The sequence below is a fragment of the Epinephelus fuscoguttatus genome, linkage group LG7, assembly GCF_011397635.1.
Source record: "Epinephelus fuscoguttatus linkage group LG7, E.fuscoguttatus.final_Chr_v1".
NCBI lineage: Eukaryota > Metazoa > Chordata > Actinopteri > Perciformes > Serranidae > Epinephelus > Epinephelus fuscoguttatus.
Window position 1 is genome coordinate 11,877,236 of NC_064758.1, and position 25,257 is coordinate 11,902,492.

At 39.9% G+C, this 25,257-nt stretch overlaps 1 protein-coding gene across 1 annotated transcript in view; it reads left to right on the forward strand.

Annotated features, from left to right (window-relative positions):
* The window catches only part of LOC125891449 (plexin-A1-like), a 365,915-nt gene that overhangs the window by 321,138 nt on the left and 19,520 nt on the right, over positions 1-25,257 (forward strand). The window contains exons 22-30 of the mRNA XM_049580754.1: positions 3,025-3,173; positions 9,141-9,238; positions 9,929-10,087; positions 12,092-12,158; positions 18,108-18,254; positions 18,855-19,014; positions 20,698-20,801; positions 20,903-20,999; positions 24,306-24,496. Of these exons, the coding sequence (XP_049436711.1) occupies positions 3,025-3,173; positions 9,141-9,238; positions 9,929-10,087; positions 12,092-12,158; positions 18,108-18,254; positions 18,855-19,014; positions 20,698-20,801; positions 20,903-20,999; positions 24,306-24,496 (1,172 nt within the window). The remainder of the gene's footprint in view (positions 1-3,024; positions 3,174-9,140; positions 9,239-9,928; positions 10,088-12,091; positions 12,159-18,107; positions 18,255-18,854; positions 19,015-20,697; positions 20,802-20,902; positions 21,000-24,305; positions 24,497-25,257) is intronic.

Sequence of the window (25,257 nt, forward strand, 5' to 3'; positions counted from 1 at the left end):
AACAGTGCAGGATACACTGCAAAGACTAGGGCAATAGACACTCACCCACAGCCCAACACTGATTGCCGTCTGTCAGCTTGGTGTGTCAGGGCCTTTAAAGGAAGACCACGTATCTTTTGAGAGATTAAATAACTCTGTCTCCCTCCTTCAAATGAAAAGATGAATTCATAACAGATAATATGCACTCATGTTCAATGTAATGCACTCAGGAAAATTTGCTGTTACAGTCCTACATGGTCTGGTATGACCAGAAGCTTATTGTGGCTGATATTTGTTTGTTTTAGTAAACTTTAGATTGATATTGCTGTAACCCTGTGTGGTTGTATTCCATCTTATGATGATGCTTTTGCAACATACCCCAAAAAAACTTCAGAGAACAAATTCAGTATTTTTCAACTGCTTATGGCCACAGTGGCTTCAGTTCAGCCAAGGTTATAGTCTCACTTTAAACTATGTTTGATGTATCTTGATGTGTTTTTTTACAGGTGTTTCAGCCAATCAGAAATCATAATATGCTTCCCCTGTCTTACATAATGCTGGGCCCTTCAAAAAGCTGAAGAGTTTACAGTTTGAACAATAAATAAGAGATTGATTAATGACAGACGATGGGATGAGAGTTCAGATGACAAGGAAGTTAAAAATGGAAGCCTTTTCTTTGCTGGCGTCTTTTTTCTCACCTTTATCTCCTATTCTGCTTCTTCTGCTCTGCCTCTTTTCTGCTTTACTTTCTACTTCACATTTTCTGACCTTTACCTGCTGATCTCTCTTTCTCTCTTCTTTGTTTTTGGCTTAATCACTTATGTCCTCTGAATTTCCTTTCCCCCACCACCCTCACTTCTTTACCTCCCAATCTTTTCTTTTTTCTCACGACTCTTTTTTCCTTCCCTTTATCTTCTTTGCTTCCTCTCCTCTCCATCTCTCTTGTGAACCAAACAGTCCAATAACAGCTGGGAGAAATTATGCATGAAAACTCATCCGTCGCTCTCTTAATAATTATCCACTCATGCAATTAATTGACTTTCCTTTCCAGGAACTTTGTTTTCTGTGTGCTGGTTCTGCTTCTCTCTCCCCGAGCTAGCTTTCCCTTTTTATTTCATTATGTTTGGCTCTTTTTGGACAAGCAAAGATTGAATTTGTTAGGGCTAAGATACCAAGGACTAAATTCAGTTCACTACATTTTCAGACCTGTCTTTTTTCTCTTAGGTTCTGTATGAAACATTCAGAGCATTAATAAAGCAGCAAACCACTACTGGCTATGTAAAGACATAGTGGAGTAATGAAGTTCTGAACAGGAAATGAAGTCACACTCCCTCTGTGTGTGTCGTAATCTGAGCTTCTCTGTGGTTTGTTGTACCAAGCCTGTCCGGCCACACATAACACCCATGTTAGGGCAAGTGTGTATCCCACTGGCTAGCTCATCGATGCAAATTTGCACTGTGCTCATATGACATTTACAGCTGACAATGGGATGGCCACGGTGAAGAAACGTAGTGCCCTCCCTCCAGTTTCCCCTGGTTAACACTGTTAACTCTGTTAAGCGCTGTTTATGGTGTTAGCACCTTGAGCTGCTAGTCACTGGCTCAGCCACCTCCATGTTGAGAACCGTGTCACTTAGAATCTCTGAATATTGCAGAGAGCCCCTTTAAGTGTTATCTCAGGACTTATGTATACCCCCCAAAAAAATTAAAGCTAGATGCAGAATTGTAGAGAAATGTCATTGCTAATATGTGTCCTTTACTAAAATTAACTGAATTGCTTATCCTTGTATTCTCTCAGCCGTCTTTCCTGTCTGCATTCTTTTATTTAATACCTTTGTGGCTTTCTTTCATCATCATAGTTGTGCATCATAGAATTACTGAATTACCCTCCAACTTCTGCTTTTCATAAATAATGCAAATGGAATTACCAATGTTATATATTGATATAATCAATGTATTACTTCCGAATTCAACAATGACAGTCCTTGCTGGCAAGGCACTGTTTATTTAAAGAATATATTTGTACAGTTTATTCCTAGCCGCTGAAAAACCATGTCTTTTTCATGGAGCAGTTTAAGCTCTGGCATATGAAGGTGAATAAGACAAGACGGCACAATGATAGCTTCTTTCATTTAGGACTCCCCATGTCTCCGTTCCCTCAATGGGCTGGTCTCTAATTTGCTATTAGTAAACAGGGTGAATTTCTGTGTCAGAGTTCACCTGTGTTGAATTTACTTAGCCCCACTGATTGCGTTGTTTTGCTGTTTTAAATACTGTTGTGCCGGAACCTTGAGAACTAGACATGATTTGTTATTTGGATGCTCTGCAACTGTTTCAATGGCTCATATTTCCGAAGTCCCTGTAGTCTAAAAAAAATCCCATTGGATTGAAAGGCCATTTGCTGACAGCCTGGTATCCCAGAAACAAATGTGCATTGCTGCAAATGTCCTCTTCCTAAACAGAAGCACATGGCTAATTGTTATGCAGAATGATGTCATTGGACCTTCCTACTTTGGCAAAGGCATGACCTGCCCTACTCTGCCTCCAGTTGTCTTATCTTGATATTCTTACTCTAACCCTCACTCCTTAAGCCTATATCTATCCAACCCAACCAATGAATGTAACTACTACTAGCCAATCAGAGGCAGACTAGAGCAGGGTCATGCCTTCGCCACAGTTGGAGAGTCCGATGATATCCTGTCAGAGAAATTGCCCTTTGGAGCAATGCACATATGTTTTCGGGATAATGGGCTTTCGGTCCAATAGGACGTGTTTCCGACTATTGGGGATTTGATATTATGAGCCATCAGAACAATGGTCAGTTCCCATAAATTGGACCATTTTGTCGATAATGCAATGTCATTGAGGGTCTGCCAGCAGATCCTTTAGATGAATTATGGAATTGACAAATTCACACATGATTAAAATCACTTGGCAGTGTCTATGATTAATGTGATTCCACAAGCTAATACAATGTACAGTTGCTGTTGTTTAGTCTGGTTACCATCCCTCATCCTGTCACCTTCTCTCTGTCCATTTTTTGTAGCTTTTGCTGAGCTTCAGACAGACATCCACGAGCTGACCCAAGAGTTGGACGGAGCTGGGATTCCCTTTCTGGACTATCGGACTTATGCAATGAGGGTCCTGTTTCCAGGCATTGAGGACCACCCTGTGCTCAAGGAGATGGAGGTACGGGTCAGTACACCACCAACCGAGCTTAAAACTAAAACAAAACTCACCATAAATAATCCATTCCAGTCGAACTAAGTAATCCTTTGCACTAATAAACTAACATCAGGTCAAAGAAGTAGTGAAATTTGGATTTAATGACATGAATACGTCCCTCCAGCTTTACTACCCTTGTGGCCATTATTCCATGACAGGTTTCATCAGAGACAGACCTCTTCAAAAGCTGTGAGGCAAGAGCTATCATATAACCTATACTTTACTTACATGTTGATGGATTCATCTTGTCACAATGAATGCAAATGACTTTTCAAGAGCCTCAGTATCATCATTAGTTTGATCTCATGGGACAGATGCTCACCATATTCTCTTGATGTAGGGAAGCAGAGTTTTAAAGTGAGGATTGACTGAAAAAAATGATACATAAGACATACAAGAAGATAAAGAGATGTAAAAGGAGAGTGCATAGCAAAAACGAAGCAAGTGATGAAGGAAGAGGGATTAGGGCAGAGAGGGGGAAATAAGACTCAGGGTTACTAGGAATCTTACTTGCATTATACATCACTGTTAAGTTATTAATTAAGCCAGTACATGCAACCACCTTGCCAACACAGCTGAATGGAGATAGTGCACCCGATTTATAAAGACATTTTACCACTGAGACTAAGGGAAGTACAATCAATAGCGTGTCAACATAAACTACTCTCCTCCGAAGCTGGAAACCAGGGAGCCAAGTTTGTAATCAGCAGTATCATTAAGATGTAGAATCTGGTGCTGCTCCATTGACTTTGATTGGAGCACTGACTTTTTGGAGTCAAGGAATAATTTGTTTGACCTTTTACAGCTTCATTTAATCGTTCTAATCCAGACAGTGGATTTATATTCCTCGAAGAAGAAGGAAAAAAATGCCCTCTAGGCGGTCTCATAGCTGCCACGTCTTCTTTTTTTGATTCATTCTTTGTGATTCATCCTGTCTTATTTTTGGCTGGAAGGAACAGTGGTGATTACTTCAATACAACAGTAATATCTTTGGATATAGAAAAAAAGCCCATTGTGGTTTCCAGCAGAGACCATAACACTATAACTAATATAGTTAAAATGACAGGAGTCGCTCATTATTTGATTTATCACTTTTGCAGACATATTTAGTTTTGTCACATAATTTAACAGTATTTTATTATTGAATGTAACCGTGTTAAGCTTTGAATATTGAAAATAACAAACTATAAATTCTGCAGTCACCTCCAGTTTTCACTTGGAGTGTCATGAATGTTCACAGCCTGGAAATACAACCTGAAAAAATGAGACAGGGGCATAAAATATGAAATGTTGATTAAATGTGCAAAAGAGATTTTGCCTACTTTTTACATCTTATTGCTCTACAATCTGTTCTCAAAGGTGATTTAAATATTGATATGATGTGCCATGTGAACTCTAGACCTCGTCTGACTGACTACTGTTTACCACGCTCCTCAGGAGCCTTGCCAGAAGGCCCTCACCAATAAGATAGCAAAATTTATATGCAAGGACACATGGCCCACTGTTGAAGGTTTTCAGGATCATGACAGAAGTGGAGCCAGGATTTTTAATTCCAAGTAACACCACAATTTCACAACACATAGTGCAGTTATATCACACCACATAGGGAATCTTAGAGACAACGCTGGGGGCAGTATGGGTTATGTTTGAATTAATTTGAGCATGTTAGTCCAAATTTGTTCAAACATGACTTTTTGTAAAAGTGACTGTCCTCATTCTTTATATAACCGTGATCAGGTAGAACGTTGTCAAGAGAAGAGTTACCAAAACATCCTGTCCACACCCTGCTGTAGAGTGCCGTCTCTTTTCATGAAAACCAATCTTTTCATTAGAGCCTCTGATTGGCTAGTAGTAGTTGCATTCATTGGTTGGGTTGGCCAAGTACACACACCAGCTTTAATGAGACATCAGCCAGATGTTTCATTGCAGTTGTTAGGGAAATAAGGTTGATTAGATACAGTCCATATGATATGCTGTCAGTGATGTTTTTTTAACCAGCAAAAGAGGCTGTCAACATAGGCTAGAAAGCTACCAAAACGAGACATATAAGGACATCATCTTGGACATTTAGGAACACTGATCTACGTTTCTCACCATTTTCTGACATTTTATAGACTAAACAACTTAGCGATTAATCGAGAAAATAAGTGATAGATTATCAACAATGAAAATAATTGTTAGATGCAGCCCTAATTGGAGCCAGATCTAAAATGGAACTGTCGATCTGAACCCAGCCCTGTCCTAAACTGCTACTCTATAAAGCTTTACATCTTCGTCATGCACAAATCAGCTGAAGTTTTTGTCCTCTTCCTTTGAAAAAGCAAGTCCTGCTAAGTGTCTCGCAAGAATATGCCCAGCAAGTTTTATTAACCAGTCAGCCCGAGACATCTTAAAATATCACATTCTCTCACTTTTTTTGGCCTTTTCTGGCAAATCGAAATGAGGACTAGAAGCATGACACTGTGGAGAAGATGTCCCCCGATACAAATACAGTCCACCTTTAATTTGAGGTGTCAGGCAGGCAGAGGTAAAGGGATCTTACGTATTTTATAGTTATGTCTAGACTTCCTTCCCCTTCCCTCTGTATTTCCCCCAGGGGTTGCCGGTGTAATCCAATGGCCTGTGTAAACCAACGCTCCTAGCTTTATTGCTCTGTGTGACTGCTCTCTTCCCTAAGCTAGACAGCCACACTACACGCCAGTTATACTCTCCCTTTCTCTCTCTCTCTCTCTCTCTCACACAGACACACACACACTGCACGCGGTGCATGTACACACACACTCAGTCTTGCAGATCCTAGCTCTCTCTTTTAAATTTGGTAAAGACTCTGCTCGTGCAGTACGTACATGTTATCCATCTGCCTCTCTGCCCTCTTTCTTGCTCTCACTCTCTCTTTTCACACACACACACACACACACACACACACACACACACACACACACACACACACTCTCAGTATCCACCCTGGAGGCCCGAGAATCTCATTTAGCACTTTAGAGAGAGGCCCAGACACTTTATTATGGCACATTGGAGGAAGAAAGAATAGTTGTTACAGTGTTACAGAAGGATGACAATACAGCAAGAGGGAGAAAGAGGTGGAAATGATGTGTGTTTGTGAGTGTATGTGTTAGAGAGACACACAAAGACAAAGAGCAGGAGAAATTAAAATGGGAGAAAGACCAATGATGTGAAACAGTCAACAATGAGTGCGAGGGAGAGAATTAGAGCAGTGAGGAAGACGGAGCGACTGAGCGACACGAGAGGCGTCTTTAGGGGGTTTAGTGTGTTGTTGATGAGTAGTGACAGGTGCCAGCCAGTGGAACAAGCAGGGTGCACCTCTGTCACCCAGCCTGACACACACACAATCCTGCCATGCCTCGACGCTTCTTCCCTCCCCTCCATCTCTTTCGTCCCTTCTCTATTTGGCAGAGGAATCTCTCCCATGCTGGGCTGGTTCAGGCCGGTCTGATTAGACTTTGGCTTTTTTTCTGTGTTTCAAGGAACTTTCTAAAAATGTCTAGAGTTCCCTGTGACAGCCATTGATGGCCATTGAAGCGTTATTAAAAGATTCAGTTAAGGGCTTTCAAGTAATATTACTGATTCAGCAAAGTGGTGAAAGTGACTGGAGAAGCCAGAGAGAAGCCAGAATTTTCTTACAGACCTGAGTGATCAGTTCATACATGAGTGCAAGAGTCCAAAGCCTAAAGTCATAAACAAAGACAAGTTGGAGTACACAGGGAGCCTTGACTGCTGAAGTGTGCATGCAACTCAGTCAGGACTGATGATTAAAACTCTCGTCTTATCGATATTCAGCTGGAGGATGCTATGACCCATCCACCCCCTGGTGTCAAGAAGACAATTATGTCAGATTGTCTGCTAAAATCATTTGGAGAGCGACGACGGAGAAACACTCAGAAAGCAGCACACAGCAGTGCAGCGGGAGAGAGAGTAGCCAATCGCCTCAATGTTTACAAGCCAATCTCAGCTCATCATATGCTGAAAAAAACAAAAGTCTGCTCGCAGATTTGTTAAGAACCTCTCTTCACTTAGTGACATATTATCTCTTTATTTTATCTTGTGTTATTTGATTTTGCACACAAAAGTTTCTCATAGGAGTCCATGACTATTCAAACTGAAAGACAATGGCTGTGTTTGAAATCATTCACTCCTTCACTACTTTCTACCCTCTATAAAGGAAATTCTGCGTATAGGACTATATAGTGAGCTCATTTGCAACATTAAAAACACTTTCAGACACTGCTTGGGTTATTTTCTCTGCACTATTAATTACGTCATTGCTGTCCAATAATTAAAACATGCTGTATCAACGTTGGCCATTACGGCACAAATCATGTCAAGTGGCAACCCAGCTTGCTAACGTTAGCTTGTGTTAGCCCTCCTCTGTACATAATGTTGAGCACTAGACAAATAGCAATGGCTGACTACACATTTGACAATTTATTACATGGCAGAGAAACTGGTAAAACAAAATCCAACATGTCATCATAGGTTTAAACATACAAAAAGTTGTGGTCGGGCTGCTCTCTTTCCTCATGATCTTTTTTTGATCTTTTTTTTTTGTGCATCCCAAACAGTCCATCCATTCCTTCTGCACAATACATTATGGAATATATTGCGTACTTAGTGACCATCGCTTGTACACTACCTTTTACACTGCATTGTGTGATACTTCAAGTCCACTATGTAGGATATAGTAATTCCCACTTTACATTTGGACAGCACTACAAAATGTGAAGTGACTATATAGTGGGCTATGTAGTGAGTAGTAAGTCACACACAACACATCGCATATATCACTTGCATGGCATGCTACACATACTAGCATACTAGGGTACGCTTTTATTTAAAGAAGTCAATGTTGACTTTGGGACGTGAATGCTGGTCTTCTGGGTAAAGGTCCTGTGTTTTTTGACCCACTGACCACCCCTCCTGACCACCCTATACGTGCTTCTTCAATATTTGAACAATATTACGTGGACTTTGTCGCCTTTTATGCCACTTCACGTCACTTCCTCTTCTGCTCCTACTCATGTGGGTCGCAATAAGATGCTCACACAATCGACCCCATGGTTGTTTTTCAGTGAAAGTGGCCTTTTCTGCTGAATTATAAAGGAAGGGTGTCCATAGATCTCTTCCTTTTTTCTGACCACACCCTTTTTGCGTTGAAGACATAATGTTGTTGTCATTAACTTTGGGACATCATCATATGTATGGCTGTAATTTTAGGAATCTGTACACATCTTGAACTATTTCAACCAATGACATTGCTTTCATTTTGACAGATAGACTAGGCACATAATTTTAGGGAAAAAATGTCATGCATTTTGAAGGTCTGTTAGTCCACCACCAAACATGCATTTCGCCAAGATCTTTTTTTAGCTTGTCAATGTCTCATCTTAGTCAAGAAAAAAAAAGTTGTTGCCATTTTTTGTCACAGTTTTTGTTAACAAAATTGACACTTATTAATGAACACATTTGAGTAATGAGTTATGTCTGATATGGCTCTTCCATTAAATACATTTAATAATCTATTGTACAATGTGTGAATATATAAGTATTTTTAACTTCAAAAGTTTAACTTCTGGACACAAGATGTCTCGTACTGAAACAACAAAACTCCATTCTCAGTGTAGCCTGGAGACTCTTGCTGGAGTGCAAGTTGCATACTGAACTACAGCTTGCTTCCAAACCACTTGTGATGTCACAAAATCCTGCTTTTACCTAGGCCTTAATGTCTAAAACTCAGATTTAGGGTGAGTTCTCTGGGAAGACTGAGGATTGTAAAAGGCAGTTTTTTCTATCAATACAAAAAATCATGCTCCTCAATAAAGAACAGAGATGTTTGTATACAGAAAATTGCTCTACACACTGTCATTTTCTCTGTTGTGACTTGTCTGTCTCTGTGTCTTCCTGCAGGTCCAGGCGAATGTTGAGAAAGCACTGACACTGTTTGGCCAGCTGCTGACGAAGAAGCACTTTCTGTTGACGTTCATACGGACCCTGGAGGCTCAGAGGTGTCTCTTTATTTATTTATATTTTAAGATATACATTTTGTTGTTTGTTTTAAGAAAATTAGTTTAGTTGTCAGTAAATCAGTTTTTTCCAAGAGGGATTTCTACTATTTAAACGGTGTCTACCAGTTTTGAAAAATGAATATATTAAAGCAAAATTAAAGCTTTACCCAGATGATATTTCCAGCCATGGGAATAGAATAGTGTAAATGCAGCACTGTATGCTTGATGCTTCATTTTGATGAAATTAAAGTGTTTTGTTTTTTTTTCCTCGGGAACAAACATTGTTGTACATTTGGAAAAACTGACTAATAAAAAAATTGTTCTGGGGGCGGGGGGGTGGCTTTGGAAAATGTGCTTTTATCGCCTGTTTAATTTTACAAATATGACATGAAAGGCTGTGTTGTGCTCTTTGATTAGGACAGAAGAGGCAAATTGATAAACAGAGTAAAAACATTTTAGCAGCTCTAAAATTACCCTGAAGCACTTAGCCAAATGGTTTATGGCAAAACTGAGTCAGACACCATTTGATTAAGATTAAATGCACATTAATATTTAAATGAGCTGTTATTTGGTTAATGGATCACATGTATTGTGTGGAGCAGCTTCAGACGTGACTCAACAAGAGCTGCAAAAAGCTTTAGTGAAACATTAATATAGAATGTTTATAATAGCATTTCAATGTATTTGCAGGTCATTTTCAATGCGGGACCGAGGCAACGTGGCATCTCTGATCATGACAGCCCTGCAGGGGGAGATGGAGTACGCCACCGGGGTCCTGAAACAGCTGCTGTCAGACCTGATAGACAGAAACCTAGAGAGCAAAAACCATCCCAAGCTGCTGCTTAGGAGGTGAGGAAGAAACAAACACAGACTAGGCTTACATGCTACTATGGCAATGAATCCAAAAACAGAACATTTTTGATGAATTGAAGTAAAATGGTACCATGTTTAACAAAGGAAAACTATATCAAAGCATCTGACTACAAACTCTCACACAACTTGTGCAGTAAAATCGTCTCATTAAGTCTCATTCATCCAGTTGTATCTTCAGTACCTCCCAAACACTTGCATATCTGCTAAAACCTTACTATTTATAACACTTTCACATAAACAGTCTCACACACTGACAAGTGTTTAAAATAGTGAATACTTAGCAGAAATGCATGTGTGTAGGAAGTACTAAGGATACAACTGGATAAATGAGACTTGGATTTTACTGTACTAGTTGTGTGAAAGTTTGTAAATAGACATTTTGATATAGTTTTGCTGTTTTTAAGAACCCAGACCCCCTTTTATTTCAGTTCAGCAAGAATTTTCTCAGTTTTTGGATTTTTTTCGATCACCATGGAGGTATGTAAGAAACACAGAGTTTTCTTAACAAATTCAAAGTCACACAGCATGACTAATTGATATACAAATAATCATTTGGCGGTTGAAATATTCTTGTAATGTAGATTTATTTAAGTGGATGTTTAATTAAACATTAGTTGATTTGTATTCAGAACCATTTCAGAACTCATAAACATGAGTTGTTCTAATTTGAAGTCCTTTGACTGGGACGTACTGCAGAGAGTTCACGAAACCATCACATTAAGTTTCCAAGTAAAGAGGCTTAGCATAACAAAAGACTTCCCAGAATACATGTAGTGCATTGTTTTTTTTTATGCTTTTTTGTTTGTTTTCGTTGTGGTTTGAGGAAAAAACATATTGTGGAGACTAATAGTCTTTTATATGTGTTAAATTAAAGAGAAGGTTCACCCAAAACCAATAAAAAATTTATATAGCTATCACCTCCTTAGGCTCTCTATGATCCCACAAAAAGTTGTCTACCAAATGGCGTGAAGGAGAGTGGAGCTCCCAAAAAATGAACAGACTTTGATGGACTCAGAACAAAAGACAGCAAAAAAAAGTGACATTATGTCAATATATATATTTTATTTTAGCTAAACTATTGCTAAACCAAGCAGGATCGTTTGTTAATCAAACAACAAAATGCTTTGTTTATCGAATAAAACAATAATTAAAAAGACAGTTTTTGATTTTCGAATTTCATGAGCCCACAAACAAAATCTCAGGAATTTTCACAAAGTTTTTCAGACCTTTTATAACCTTTTTTGTTGTTTTTTTCTTTTTTTTTGCTATTTTTCTTGTAGCTTCCATCAAAGTGTGTTTGCAGTGATATGCTTCGCTTTTTTTAACGTCATTTGTTAGAAAGGTTTTTTTTTTCTGGGACCATACAGAGTCTTGGGAGGTACCATGTACAATTTATATACAATTTTATACTATGAAATTGCTCTGATAATAATAGGAACCACAATGAATATGAAAATCAGAAGTGTACAGCAAGTCAGCTGAACATGAACGATCCAGTGTAATGAAAAAAAAAAAAAAAGACTGAGTATTTACTTGAGTTTAAACCTGGAGTTTAAAGATAAATCTTAAGGCTCACAAAGTGACTTAAGGAGAAGAAAAAAACATGTATATTATTAAGAAACTTTTTTCTACTTTTTGCCTGTTTTGTAAAAAAAAAAAAAAAAAAAAAAAGAAAAGAAAAACCTTCCTACTTTTTCCTCTTGAAAGTCCTTTCAGTGACACCACCCATATCTCACGTTCACACTGTGGTCACCACTATGATTTAACGAGTCACAAGCTGTAGGCTCGTAACCACCAGTTTAAATGGAACAGTTCTTTTAATGAGCTTCCTCTGGAAATTGACCACACCTATTTCCCTGTAATTAGCACAAAATTATGTATCTTTCCAAAAAGCTTCCTACTTGTTTTCATAATCATGTCACTCGCTAACATGGTTAAAGCTTTTCTACTGTTAATGTCCCTTTTTCGTCTGTGTGTCAGGACGGAGTCTGTCGCAGAGAAGATGCTGACCAACTGGTTTACATTCCTCTTGTATAAGTTCCTCAAGGTAAGCCCAGCAACAGTGCATAACATCTGTATTTGTTCTGTTGCTTTATCTTTAAAACAACAGTCATCATCTTGAGTGGATTTATATAGTACAGTGGTTTTAAATGTGTGTATACTGCCTGTGTGTTAGAGGCTTTTATTAAATGCATCTGGCTTATATTATTTGCTTGGTGCATTTATCTCACTGTGGTTATTAAAAGGGTTTTTCAGCTGCATATTTTCTTGCTTTACCAGTGCAGTATACAAACAGTAGACCATCAAAGCCTCCCAGCAGCATGCGTTTCTTCTCTTGTCTGCTGTTTTAATGTCCTTTTTTTTTTTCCAGTCCACAGATCCTCTCCGCTCTCATAATTTCACTCCTGTAGCCGACACGTCCTCCTCACTGATCTTTGTGTCGTTCTTTTAGCTCACATCTCCTCTTCCTCTGATCTCTCTTTCATCTCTGTAGTTTCTGTTGTCATTATTCTGCTGTCAGTCTCCTCTCTGCCTTAAGGTCATTTGCCTCACCAGGGGGTGCGATGTCGCTCATGCTGTCCTCACACGCCGTCCTCACACGCCCCCTCTTTTCCCCACATCCCCGTCATCCCCCCGTCCCCTCATCCTGTCTGTCGCTTTAAGAAAGCGAGTCCAGTCAGAAAATATTTTTTGGCGTTTCTTTCTCCCTTCTCAGTGCTTCCCTTCTCCTCTCAAACCTTTAACTATAAATTGTGAGGTTGTCATTATATGCCATTATAATCCTTATCACATGATGAGAGCAGTATGATATTACAGTCACAAAAATGTAGGGAGTTGAGTACGTTTAGGGGGAATCTGTGTAGAAGGTGGCATTAAATTGTCTGTAGTACTCTCATTTTGATGACTGTATTGTACACATGGCATCATTATAGTGTATGTGTTTATTTTGTGTTCAAATACACCCGAGCCATTACCTAAAACCTGTTAACATTTCTATTTCTCTAATTATAAAATAGTAAATGTCCCTGTGCATTGTGCGCTGATTTTCACTGATTGATAGCGATGTAAAAATCTGAGGCTATTCCTCCCCCTGTACAGCAACACACATCATTATATCCCTGAAATGTAAATGTCTGCATACACTTAAGCAGCCCTAATGAAGCCACTGTATGGAGTAAAAGCAAATTTCATAGACAAGCATGCAGCGGCCAAGCGAGGAAGGCAAAAGCCGAAGTGAAAGCACAACAGCGTGATGTATGCTCGCTCTGTCTCGTTAGCAGCTGCCCACCTAATTGGCCCAGATGCTAACGAGCTTTTTAAGCATACGCCGGTGGACGGGGAGGGGTATAGAGATGGGAATGGTTAGCGGGAGAGGCGGGAAGGAGGAGAGGAAGGGATGAGAGGTGGGTGTTGGAGGCTGATGGGGGAGGGAGGAAAGATAGAGGGGGACATGACAATTAGGAACTGAGAAGAGGAGAAGGAAAGGGGAGGAGAGGCAGGAAGCAGATGAAGAAGAAGGAGGTAGGAGATAAAGGGGGAAAGGCAGGGTATTGTAAGGGATGTAAAAGGAGGGGAGAGGAAGGAGGAGGAGAGGGAAGGTTTCAAGTGATGATAGAAAAAGGGTGAAACTAAAGAAGAGATGCTGGTCACAAAAAGGTTTTTGGTTGAACAGGGTCATGAGGGGCAAATGAAAAGGAATGACAGAAAAATTGTGTAATACAAAAGTAAGAAAACATCACTTTAGCTGTGTGATTTTTTTTTAGCGCAAGTTTTGTCAGATGTTGTTTTTGTCATTTTGTCCAGAACATTGGGAACATTAGTTTGTAAGTAGTCGGACATGTGGTTGCTCAGTGCAGCTCAGATGGTGAGATAAGTGGGAGAGATGAAGGATGGGTGGGGAGGGATAAACAGAGTGGACAGATAAAAGAGAAAAAAGAGAAAAAAGGCGAAGTTAGAATAAGACTTCGAAAACTTTTATGTCCCCAAAGAAGCAATTTGTGGTACAGGCCATATAAGCAATAAAGATAATGTAGACAGTGACAACATTTTATCTTTAGTTTGATCCTAGAAATTGAGATTGAAACATACCAAATATTTTCATCATAGATTGCAACTGTCACAAATTTGTGGCACGAACAGTGATAACGCGAGAGATTTTTGGATGTTAAAAAGATTGGATTGTAAAAAAAGAGCAATCCTCTGTCTCCAGGTTTTTCTTCTTTTATTGTTTTATTTAAATCTGTAATTACTGTTTTTTGTTTGTTTGTTTTTTTGCTGTGTTTTTGCCTACTTAAATGCCACAGACACAAATACACTCCACAATACTAACATCACCTTTTAAGTTGATACAGTGAACTTCTTAGCAAGCCGTTGCTTATATAATCCAACTCCTTGGGGAAATATCTGTCTCTTTAGTTGCTATGTCTCCCACTGTGTTCCCCAGCTACTTGCTAACTTAGTCTGTCTGCCAACTAGAAGAGAGCGATTTCACACAGTTGTTTTTTTTTTTTACAGCATTTGGTTAGGGTGTCTCGATTCTTGTTGGGATAGAGGGGTTGGGTTGAAGTGTTGGGGCTACATGGCCCTTTAGAGTAAGGTTTTTCAGAGGCTCACTCCAGACTGAGTGTTATGAGAAATCATCAGCAAGATGGCAGCGAAAGAAACCCACAAATATATTTTCTTTGTTAATAAAGACTTAAGTGTATAAAGTCATTACAAAACATTTAAACACATTAAATCAGCTCATGGTCTGTGGTTTAAAACTCATCAGTTACATTGTTGAGTTCAGGATATTGATGGCACTTGAGATGAAGAACTTCTTAAAAACATTTTTAGTTGAAGGACTCTATAGCTTCTCCGGAGCTCACCAGCTCATACTGGCAAAAGAGAAGATGGGAGCTATCTGCCAATAAGCATAACAAAAAATGTTATTAGTATGCTAATGTATCTCCAGTTAACTAAGTAGCAAGCTAATGTTACATTGTTATTGCTGATTTGTGCATGACAATCAAGTATTCTGACATGTTTCCACATTGTATTCACTCCCTTTGATGCCATATGACGGCCAAATTTTACTTAAGTCTAAGTAAAAGCTCTTGTTACCATTCCTCTAATTAAGTTCAGACTGGCAGGGTAGGATCACGCTAATGTTAGTCTACAGACCACCACCAGTGGTGATTATGTGATCATCTGTTTTATCAATTGGTCACTTGAAATTTAAGTTGTGATCAAATTGTGAGTTTCCATGCTTTTCCATCTCCGTCAGATAAATGACAAATGTCATTGTGATAATAAAATTATCGCCATAGTCAGGTATGTTTATGTAGACACCATCAGTGACAATGGGGGTACTGATGATGTATCAGGGTCTTGAAGGGTTGTCACATTTCATAGGGGAAGATTTCAACCACTACCCCTTATAACTCTGTTCTGTTGGGAATGGAAGCGCTCGATAAAAATAAGAAACGGAATTGGGCCAAAATGTCACAGAGCTGAGGGGAACTGCAAGGTTGGATAAAAGTTAGACTAGAGGAATATTTTCCTAACCTTAAGTGTTTTTTTGTTAATAAACAAAAGCTGTTTGCACTCAGTGTTTCTGACCAACACGCTGTGTGTGTCCTTGAGGTCTAACAAACACATTAAGTGCATTTCTTCCTCATAGAGCATTTGGAAAGCTGATGGTTCTGCTAGTGGTGTGAATGTATGAAGAAAGAGGTAAAAAGGAGGAAAGGGTGTGTGTTAGAAAGAAAAAGTGAGTTGTAGAGTGTGCTTGAAGGTGAGGCAGATAAATAAGTACGTTCCCCTGTTCTCATCTGGACCTCATGCATCTCCAACACAGACACGCACACAGTCTGAAGTATCTCCCTGAGCACTGCACGGTCGATCATTAAGCTCTCGTCAGGATGAGTATTGGCCGTGATGATGTCCTCTCTCTCCCCTCTAAACCGCTGCTACTTCAGTCGGGAGTGTTTTTCCTTGGGCCCGAGTGATGACTTATGACACTATTGATTGGCAAGTGTCTTTGATGGAGGGGAGAGTGGGAAACATATTTATAACATCTGTGTCTGGTCGCATAAATTCTGAAACGTAGGCCATGGGAGGGAACTGAAAAGATTGGTTTAACTTTTCTACTATATAAAATTTAAAGGGATAGTTTGATTTTTTTTTAAATGGGGTTGTAAGGTACGTATCCATAGTCAGTGTATTACTTACAGTAGACAACAGTTGGCGTGTCTCCAGTTTAGAGAAGCAGGCAGGAGCAGACACAGAGGTTTAGCTGCTGTACTGCTGTGTACTGAGAATAGCAGCACAATGTATTCTAGACACCTAAAAAAAATGAATATCAGTTTAAGTGTACAGCTATATTGAAAATATTTTCACTGCTTTGCCTTCCCATTAGACAGCCTGTTGCAACAGGGAATAGATTCCCATCTATTCTCTCACTAAATCCACCAGACTCCTTTGAGAAAAACAGTAATTTTTTTTCGCTGAATATGGGAGCTGCTGGTCTACTGCCGCCTCCATCGGTTACAAGGGGTTGTGTTATTGTGTGACGTTGGTGAATTGGCACTAATCCTTTAAATGCTGAAATTCACACAACAACACATCAAACTAACTGATCAGGGCAGTGGTGGTCCAGCAGCTCTTGTCTTCAACAACATTAAATTGCTATTTTTCTTAATGGAGTCTGGCTCTGAAGAAAGCAATAGAATGGCCTCAATTACCTTTTGGAAATTGCTGTATGACAGTAAGGCACTGTGGTGAAAAAAAGTCTAAATATTGTGTACACTTAAATAATCAAACTAATCACTGCATTTACGCATCAGTCTTCTTTTGCAGGTGGTGCTGTGTTTGATTGGAATAGAAACCTGCTTACTTATGGACCTAAACTCCACATTATATAACAACCGCCCTATGTGTGTGTTTTTTTTTTTTTTACATGCCAAGAAAGAAAGTAGAATCTTATGCAACATGTATTTTAAGGCATTCCTGTAGAGGCACACAATATGGGAGAAGGAAATGAAAATGAATACAAAAAGCTGCAGCAGAGAGAGTTGCGCCTGAAATGTAGTCTTGGAAAAAGAGGTGTTGATACCTGCAGCACCGTTTCATTGTCACATAAGCACAGTGGGCGACTATAACCAAGTCATAACAGTCAGTGAGGAGGAAACATGTCACATGTGTGATGATGAGCTCAGCATAACAATCAGCAGTCCAACAGCATGTTATTTTCCACACAGTTTTCTCTGAGTAGCCTCCTGTTTATTTTCCTGACTTTAAATATTTCACAGCTGCAGTAACGTGCATTGTGACTAAAGCAGCTGGTGATACTTTGTGTTGTTTTGTATCTGTTTACAGAAATAAGCTGCTTAAAGTCATTCAGTCAGTGATACAGCTCTACATGCACACTTGCAAAAAAGTTTTCTCTTCAACCAGTATTCTGAGTTAAGCTGCAGAAAACATATTTCTTCTCCACTCTTCATTACTTCCCAGACATGCTCGACACATGTCAAAACAGCCGGTAATTAGACCTTATTTAATGACACTCTGTGCAAATCAGATGAACCAAGACTAAGCTTACAGTATTTACATCTGTAGTCTCAGTAAACGCTAAATCTAAAACTCTTGCGTCCCTGACACTAATTTGCAACGGCCTCAGATTTCCCCCAGAGCTGTCAGAATAGCAGATATTAATGCTTTCATGAACTGGTTTTGAGTTGAATCACTGTGTTATTAAGTGTTTTAACCCCTCTCAGGGGCTGTGCGATGATTCATGGGATGAGAAAGAGGAAGAAAAAAATCACTGCACGCCACTGTAAAATTGCTGTTATTTCAGGATCCTCTCTAATCTTTGCTTTTTGTCCTGAATTACTGGACACTGCTCCCTCAAACAAGGCCTTGAGCAATTATTCAGATGAAAGAATCTCAGAAAAAGATATTCACTCTTCAGTTGAACTGCTGGCAACTCCTCTCTTTCTGTCTGCTTCCTCACCAGGAGTGTGCCGGGGAGCCTCTGTTCATGCTTTACTGTGCCATCAAGCAGCAGATGGAGAAGGGACCCATCGACGCCATCACAGGAGAAGCCCGCTACTCCCTCAGTGAGGACAAGCTCATCAGGCAACAGATTGACTACAAAACACTGGTCAGTAAACTTATTGTGTCTTGAGGCTTGTCTGCTGTGGTCTGAATCACTTGATGAGCTGTTTAGCTTCAGTCACATTTGACAGTGACAATTTTAAAGTGAGCTCTTAACTAATCGGCAGCTGAAATGTGGCCGCCACCGTTTGCTTAATTGGTCAGAAGTCTGCTGTGGGGCAGGATTTCCTCCAGAGTAAACATGGCACTTCAGCATCAGTTGTGTTTGGAGGGAGAACGTGATCTGGCAAACCGGCCAAGCTACAACCCAGCGTTAATCACAGTCTCCCTCCAAACAAAGCACTTCAGGTTTGGATTGGAATGTAACAGACAAACCTACTCGTCGGCGGGGTCTGCTTCAGTTGTTTTGGTGTGCACCCATGTGCGAATGCTGAGTTATTATAGCCCCAAACAAAATGAACAGACTAGGAAAATGTCCAGGTTTTAAAATAGCTGCTGCAATACAAACTTGGTGTGAAAATGCTGTCATGTACATTCAAATGCATCTAAACAATCAGTCTAGAATGTTCTCACAGTGTCTCTGCTTAAGCCTTAATTTTCTTTGTCTGTTTCCGTTACCCTCTGTCTCCACCTGTTTGCTCACCAGACGTTGCACTGTGTAAACCCAGAGAATGAGAATGCCCAGGAGGTGACGGTCAAGTGTCTGAACTGTGACACCATCACTCAGGTCAAAGAGAAGCTGCTCGATGCTGTGTACAAGGGCAGCCCCTACTCACAGAGGCCCAAGGCTTCTGATATGGACCTGGGTAAGACACACACTTCTGTACATGCATGCTCCTCATATTCAACTAGTCACATCGAAATGGTTAGGATGGTGGTCCAGAGGCGGACTTATATGAACAGCTACATACAGTAAATTTGTCTTGAATACTTAGTTCAGCTGCACACTACTGCTGCTACTCCCAATCTTCTGTTTATTTATGTTTTGTTAAAAGGAAATTACCTATTGAAGTGAACGTGACTCTGTCTTGTACTGCAGGGTCAATTTATTAGTTATTTTTTGATAATGTTTTGTTCTAGAAGACAGAATTATTTAATGTATTTGGCAAAGGGCAAACAGCTGAAGGTGCAATATAGATAGTCTCTTAATTAAAAGTTTAAATAAACCGGCATTAATTATTATTATCACCCTTTGCTCATTTACATATCCTGCAGACATGGTGCGATATAAACATTAATTTGGAGTCGTGTTTGTATCAACTTGGTGAATATACTTCCAGTAGTCACTCTCCTTTTAGCTGGTTTGGTCTCTGGTAAATCCCAGGGGATTTTTTTAGGTGTTGAGATGCGAATTCTCTACGTTAACTATCTAGTAGCTAACTTTGCCTGTCTCCATTTTAGTGCTGGGCAGTTTGCGTGCAGTGGGTTTATCAACACTTTTTTTTTATTGCTTGAAACAGCACTGGAAATGGGGTTCACCAATGTGATGAGAGAAATCTAAAACAGTAAAGTAAAACAGTAAAACCACAACAGTGAGCTGAAAGATGCCAAATTCTCTGTAGAGCTGAGGGGAACTGCAGAGTAGGGTTAAAATTATTTGTGTGTTTGTCACTGTGAGTGACACTTTTCACCTCATACACACGATCATCCTACATTTGATCTATCATTAATTTAAAAATCTCATTTGTGCGGCTTTAACAGGAAATCTGCAAGCCCTTAAAAGTCTTATAAGTATTAAGCTTCGGTAGTAATGAAATTATCTTAGATTTGTGTGAGGTCATAATTGTCACAAACATTTGATCTAAAACTGTTGATCCATCTTTTACTTTATTTTTGTCAAAAGGAGTCAAGCTATTCTGAGTGAACGTTCACATTTCTGATGTTTTAAGTCTTTAAACCCACCACAGAACCTAATACTGTCTTTTTACTTCATACTTCTTGTCAAAATGTAGATTCAGAACTATATTCCTACATAAAATCTGCCTCTAAAGGGGACCACATGTAGGCCTACTACTTACCTTTATACTTAGCTGCAATCCTTATAAGAAAAATATGATTAGTCCAAAGATCTGTCTCAAATTTGGTTAAACAAGGTTTTTTAAAATAATGAAATGTATGTATCTGATACCTGTAGACCTCCTCTTTAAGCAATTTCATGCAATTTATTTTCTTAAAAAAGTAAAACACACTGACAACCCATAGACAGCATAAAGAGATGTAATGCACATAGCGAAAACACAAGTCAATACAAACACAAGTTGTACACAGTTCACATTTTGATAGTTGCTTGTGCAGTAACTGTGCGAAGGTGTATTTTTCTACATGTATTGAAAGATAATGCCACTGAATTCACGAAAAAGAGGGAACATGAGTGGGATTTAGAAACAACTGAAATGATATCTGACCACACTGCAATACAAAATGAAACACACACAGTCTTCACAGAGTACCTGTGTTCTTTGCTCTGAACGTCTGTCCCCTCTCTGTAGAATGGCGTCAAGGTCGGATGGCCAGAATCATTCTGCAAGATGAAGATGTCACAACTAAGATCGACAATGACTGGAAAAGGCTCAACACACTGGCTCACTATCAGGTATGAGAGCACCGACATGCACACAAAAGAGGCAGGAGAGAGATTAGACAGCTCGGTTGGATTCATGCAGTGAATATTTTGGTGTGTGTTTTGGTGTGCAGGTGACAGATGGCTCAGTGATCGCCCTGGTGCCAAAGCAGAACTCTGCCTACAACATCTCCAACTCCTCCACCTTCACCAAGAGCCTCAGTAGATATGGTATGGCTTCCATTCTCCTCTTGACTTCACCCCATTTAGATCTTTCTGTCAATGATTCCAATCCCTCCAGCTGCCTGCCCTCCCCCCCCACCATCCCTCCACACCCCGTCACTCTTTCATTCGCTCTTTCTCTTTGTTTATTGTGGCCATGATTGGGCTCCATTCTTTGTGAACGGCAATCCTTTTTATCCATCACTATCAGCCCAGGCCAAGGCTATTCCACGGCTATTTCCAAGCAGCCCGTAAATGACAGGCATTAAAGCAGACACCTCGATCCCCAGCTGACAGAGTGAAAGAGAAAGAGAGAGAGAACACCTGGCAGTCAGTGATAGACAGAGGCCCGGCATCAATATGGTATACTTCACCGGAAAATTAAACTATTTAGAAGATAAATTACCCTGTAGTAAAATACTGGCTCTTGTCTGATACGAAATGGGTACTGACCCTCAGGCATGCCCTGCTGTTATCATCACAGCTGATCTGCTCTAGACTCACAGCAACCTGGATTTTCCCTTAAAGTACCCATAAAAATTTTAGGTTTGAATGTTAATAATCTTTTGAGTGTGTGTAATATGAAAATAGACATAACTTTTTTGGGATGGCCTTTTTTTCCTCCATTTGATAGCTGACACTGCTGAAATAGACAGGAAATGTCTGGAGAGAAAGATGGTACGACATGAAACAAAAGGTCCTCAGCTGGGAGCAGGTCATATGGAATCATGTTGCAGTTTGGCATTACATCTTTAACTTCTATAAAAATAACTTTTTGCAACTTTTGGTGCAACTGTCACTGTATCCACACAGTTGTACATGAGGCAGATAATCAGAGAAAAAAAATCATGTTCCTCTGCCTCCTTGTAGAGCTCACAATGGCATTTGCAAGAATCACGAAAACCACTAATCAGAGCTGAGCAGTCTCTAAAGCAGCTGTCAATGATGTCACCGTTTGTTTGTTGTCAAACTATCACACCAGGCAGCGTAAATAGAAATTGTGATTCTGCATTGCCTATTTCTCGCCTCAAATATTTTCAGAAAAATATTTTAGTGGACTATTTAGTTTATGGCCTGTGGCCTTGTCAGAAACAGTCGAGCCAGAATGAAGCACTGCCCACCTTCCAGAGCAAATGTTCTCATTTTACAGCTAAACAGTACACTAAAATATGTTTCTGAAAACATCTGACTTGGGAAATAGGCAACACAGTTACATAAGTTTGAGCCTATTTTGATCAGAGTTGCCTATAGTTTGACTACAGTTTGATGGGCAGCTGCGTAAGAGACTCCTCTGCGCTGATATATTGTTTACCAACAGCCACAGAGGATTCTAGCAAATGCCGAGGAGAAGCGATTTTTTTTTCACAGTCTACCTGTGTAATGTGCTACTGTATGGATATAGTGAGAGTTTCAGCAAATATGAAATATGAAGCTTGAAGCTACTGGGTGCCCCCATAATAGACATGACTCTTTAAGAGTTTTTATCCATTGAAGGCAGATTCTGATGATAAAAGTGGTGTGTAAAAACAGCAGGAGAGTGAGACATCTGCTTTTTGCTCTAACCCAGTCATCAAACAGAGAAATGGTGGTCTTCTAATATTCTATCTTCATGACTATTTGACACTTTAGAGAGTTCAGGACAATGACTGTGTGTGTGTATAAAGGTGACTATTTTCACCACTCCCACTAAGAATGGATTAAGATTTCCATTTATTTAAACCCTCTGTAACATAGTTTTTGCCCACATAGGGACAGCAATAAACAAATTATCATATGACAAATGTATTACAGTAGCAAACAGTTGCCTACATATCCAGCAGATTGCTCTGGTTTGCCCCCCACCAACTCCTGAGGTAAATATCTGGCTCTTATGCTGCTAAATGCTCCACTATCTTCACTAGTTGTTATGTTTGTCCATCTGTTGTTTGGTGCCTGACAGGTAGCATACAGTGGATTTTGATAGCTTTTGCCCTGAAAAATGCTGCAGCTGAAAACAACGTTGATGAGACCTGTGTGACTGAACCAAAACAGTGAAGCTGTGAGCTGGAAATCAGAACAATTAGCTTAAAAACACTAAAAAGCTAAGTGGAAAGCTGAGGAGAGTGCAGAGTCAAGTGATAATTCTCTGTGAATTCATCACCACAAGTGACTATAAGTAGTCCTGTTAATAAAGAAATATTGGTTATAGTCATTCACAGCTGTCCTCACAACAAAAACCTCAGTTTCTGTAGTATGGAATTTATTTTTGACTCTTTGTGGAAGCGCCTCGACTTGAATAAGAATGGACACATCTGAATAAAAGCATCACACACCACCTACACTGTTTGAGTACAGGATTAGCAGAGAGAAATGTAGCTGGAGAAAATTAAAATTCTGAAATCAAAGGTTTGCTTTTTATGAAACCTTTCACCCTGCTGAAATACGCAGCTGCAGCTATTTTCACAGTGAATAAATAAAAAAATGTGCGTTTGCATGATCATATTTGCTTTATGGTTTAATTGTGATAATGTGCGTGTGTGCTTGTGCATGGATGTGTGTGTATAGGAAGGTGTGTTTGCGAACACGGCTAAATGTTGGCCACCAGCAGCCATGATGGGTTTGGAATCAAAGCCACTCAGCACCCCGCCGGCAAGAGCGACAACAGCACTAGACACCACCCCACTCAGCCTCTTTCACTTTTCTATCCCGCGCTTCCCCATTACTCTCCATTTCACCCCTTTCTCTACTGACCTTTTTTTGTCTCTCTGTCCATTTAGCCCACCCACCCCCTTTTCCTGTCATCTCCTCTCCTCTCCATCCTTTCACCAAACATAAAGGAACGGCAACATGCATCAGCAACTCTCTCTTTTATCACTCCACCTCTTCTATCCATCCCGTATGCCGTCTTCCCCAGGAGCAGCTAGTCAGAGTGCGCATCACCTCCCTGGTTGCTTTCCTCCTTTCCATCCTAAGTGGAACAGTTGTAGATATGCATCTCCTTGCTCCACGCTAATCAACTTTGACATTCATGCCATGAATAATGAAACAGACCTAGATGATAGAGAAAAGGGGAGGGGGAGTGTGAGTCATTTAAAGAAATACACTGAGTTTTAGGGGATTATTGGTCAACTTTCTTGTCACGTAATGGCAATCTACATGTTTTTAGTTCTACTTTATAACCTGTAAGAAGTAAGAGAATGATAAGCTGCAATATTTGCTGGTTGCTGAAACTCTAAAATGGGCTCTTACAGGGGAAATCAGCCTTCTATGTTCACTAAATCACAAGGTTTCTGATGTAGTTCTTCCAAATGATTCTGTTTGTGTTCCTGGCTTTAGAGAGCATGCTGAGAACAGCCAGTAGTCCAGACAGCCTACGATCCCGAACACCTATGATCACCCCTGACCTGGAGAGTGGAACCAAACTGTGGCACTTGGTGAAGAACCACGACCACTCTGACCAGAGGGAGGGCGACCGAGGCAGCAAGATGGTCTCTGAGATCTACCTGACCAGGCTGCTGGCTACAAAAGTAAGATACGGAGGAGTAAACTACACACCAGTGTTTTAAAAGTTTATTCCAGTCAGTGAGAAAAAAACTCTGAAACTGCACTTAGAACCATCGGGGAACAGTAAAACTCAGTACTGAAACTCAGAGTAATGGAATATTTTCAGCGTTATCAGCTCTTTAAGGCAGAGAGATTCACCTCACCTATTTAATGGTGGAAGAAACTACTAGTACAGAAAGTCTGCAGGTCATTGAGGAGTTTTAAAGTGTATTAAATTACATCGTCATTCCTGTATCAGGTGAAAGTATATGCATTTTACATTTACATGTATTTGTTTGGCAGACGCTTTTGTCCAAAGTGACATAAATAAAGTACAATGCAGGGTATAGCAGATCAAAGAGAAGCATCACAATGTTTTGTTCCAAGTGCTACAAGGCTGCAGGTGCATGATGTGACACATTTATAGCATATGAGATTTTTTTTTTTCAAAAGAGAAAAAGAGACACAGATATAGAAAGAGGGAGGGGTGTAGATAGAGAGAGAGCATGTTTGGTGAGTAGGTACTCTCTGAAAAGTACCCTCGAACTGAATTTGGTAGTTTGTTCCATCACCAAGGGAGCACACAGGAAGAGTTTGGATTGAGATTTCCTATAATGAAATGAGAGTTCATTTGCACATCATAGTGATGAGGGAGCTCAGGAAGGTGGGTGCCATACTATTGGCCACTCTGTAGTCAAGCATTAGTGACTTCAACTTGATGCAAGTAGCAAGAGGGAGCCAATGG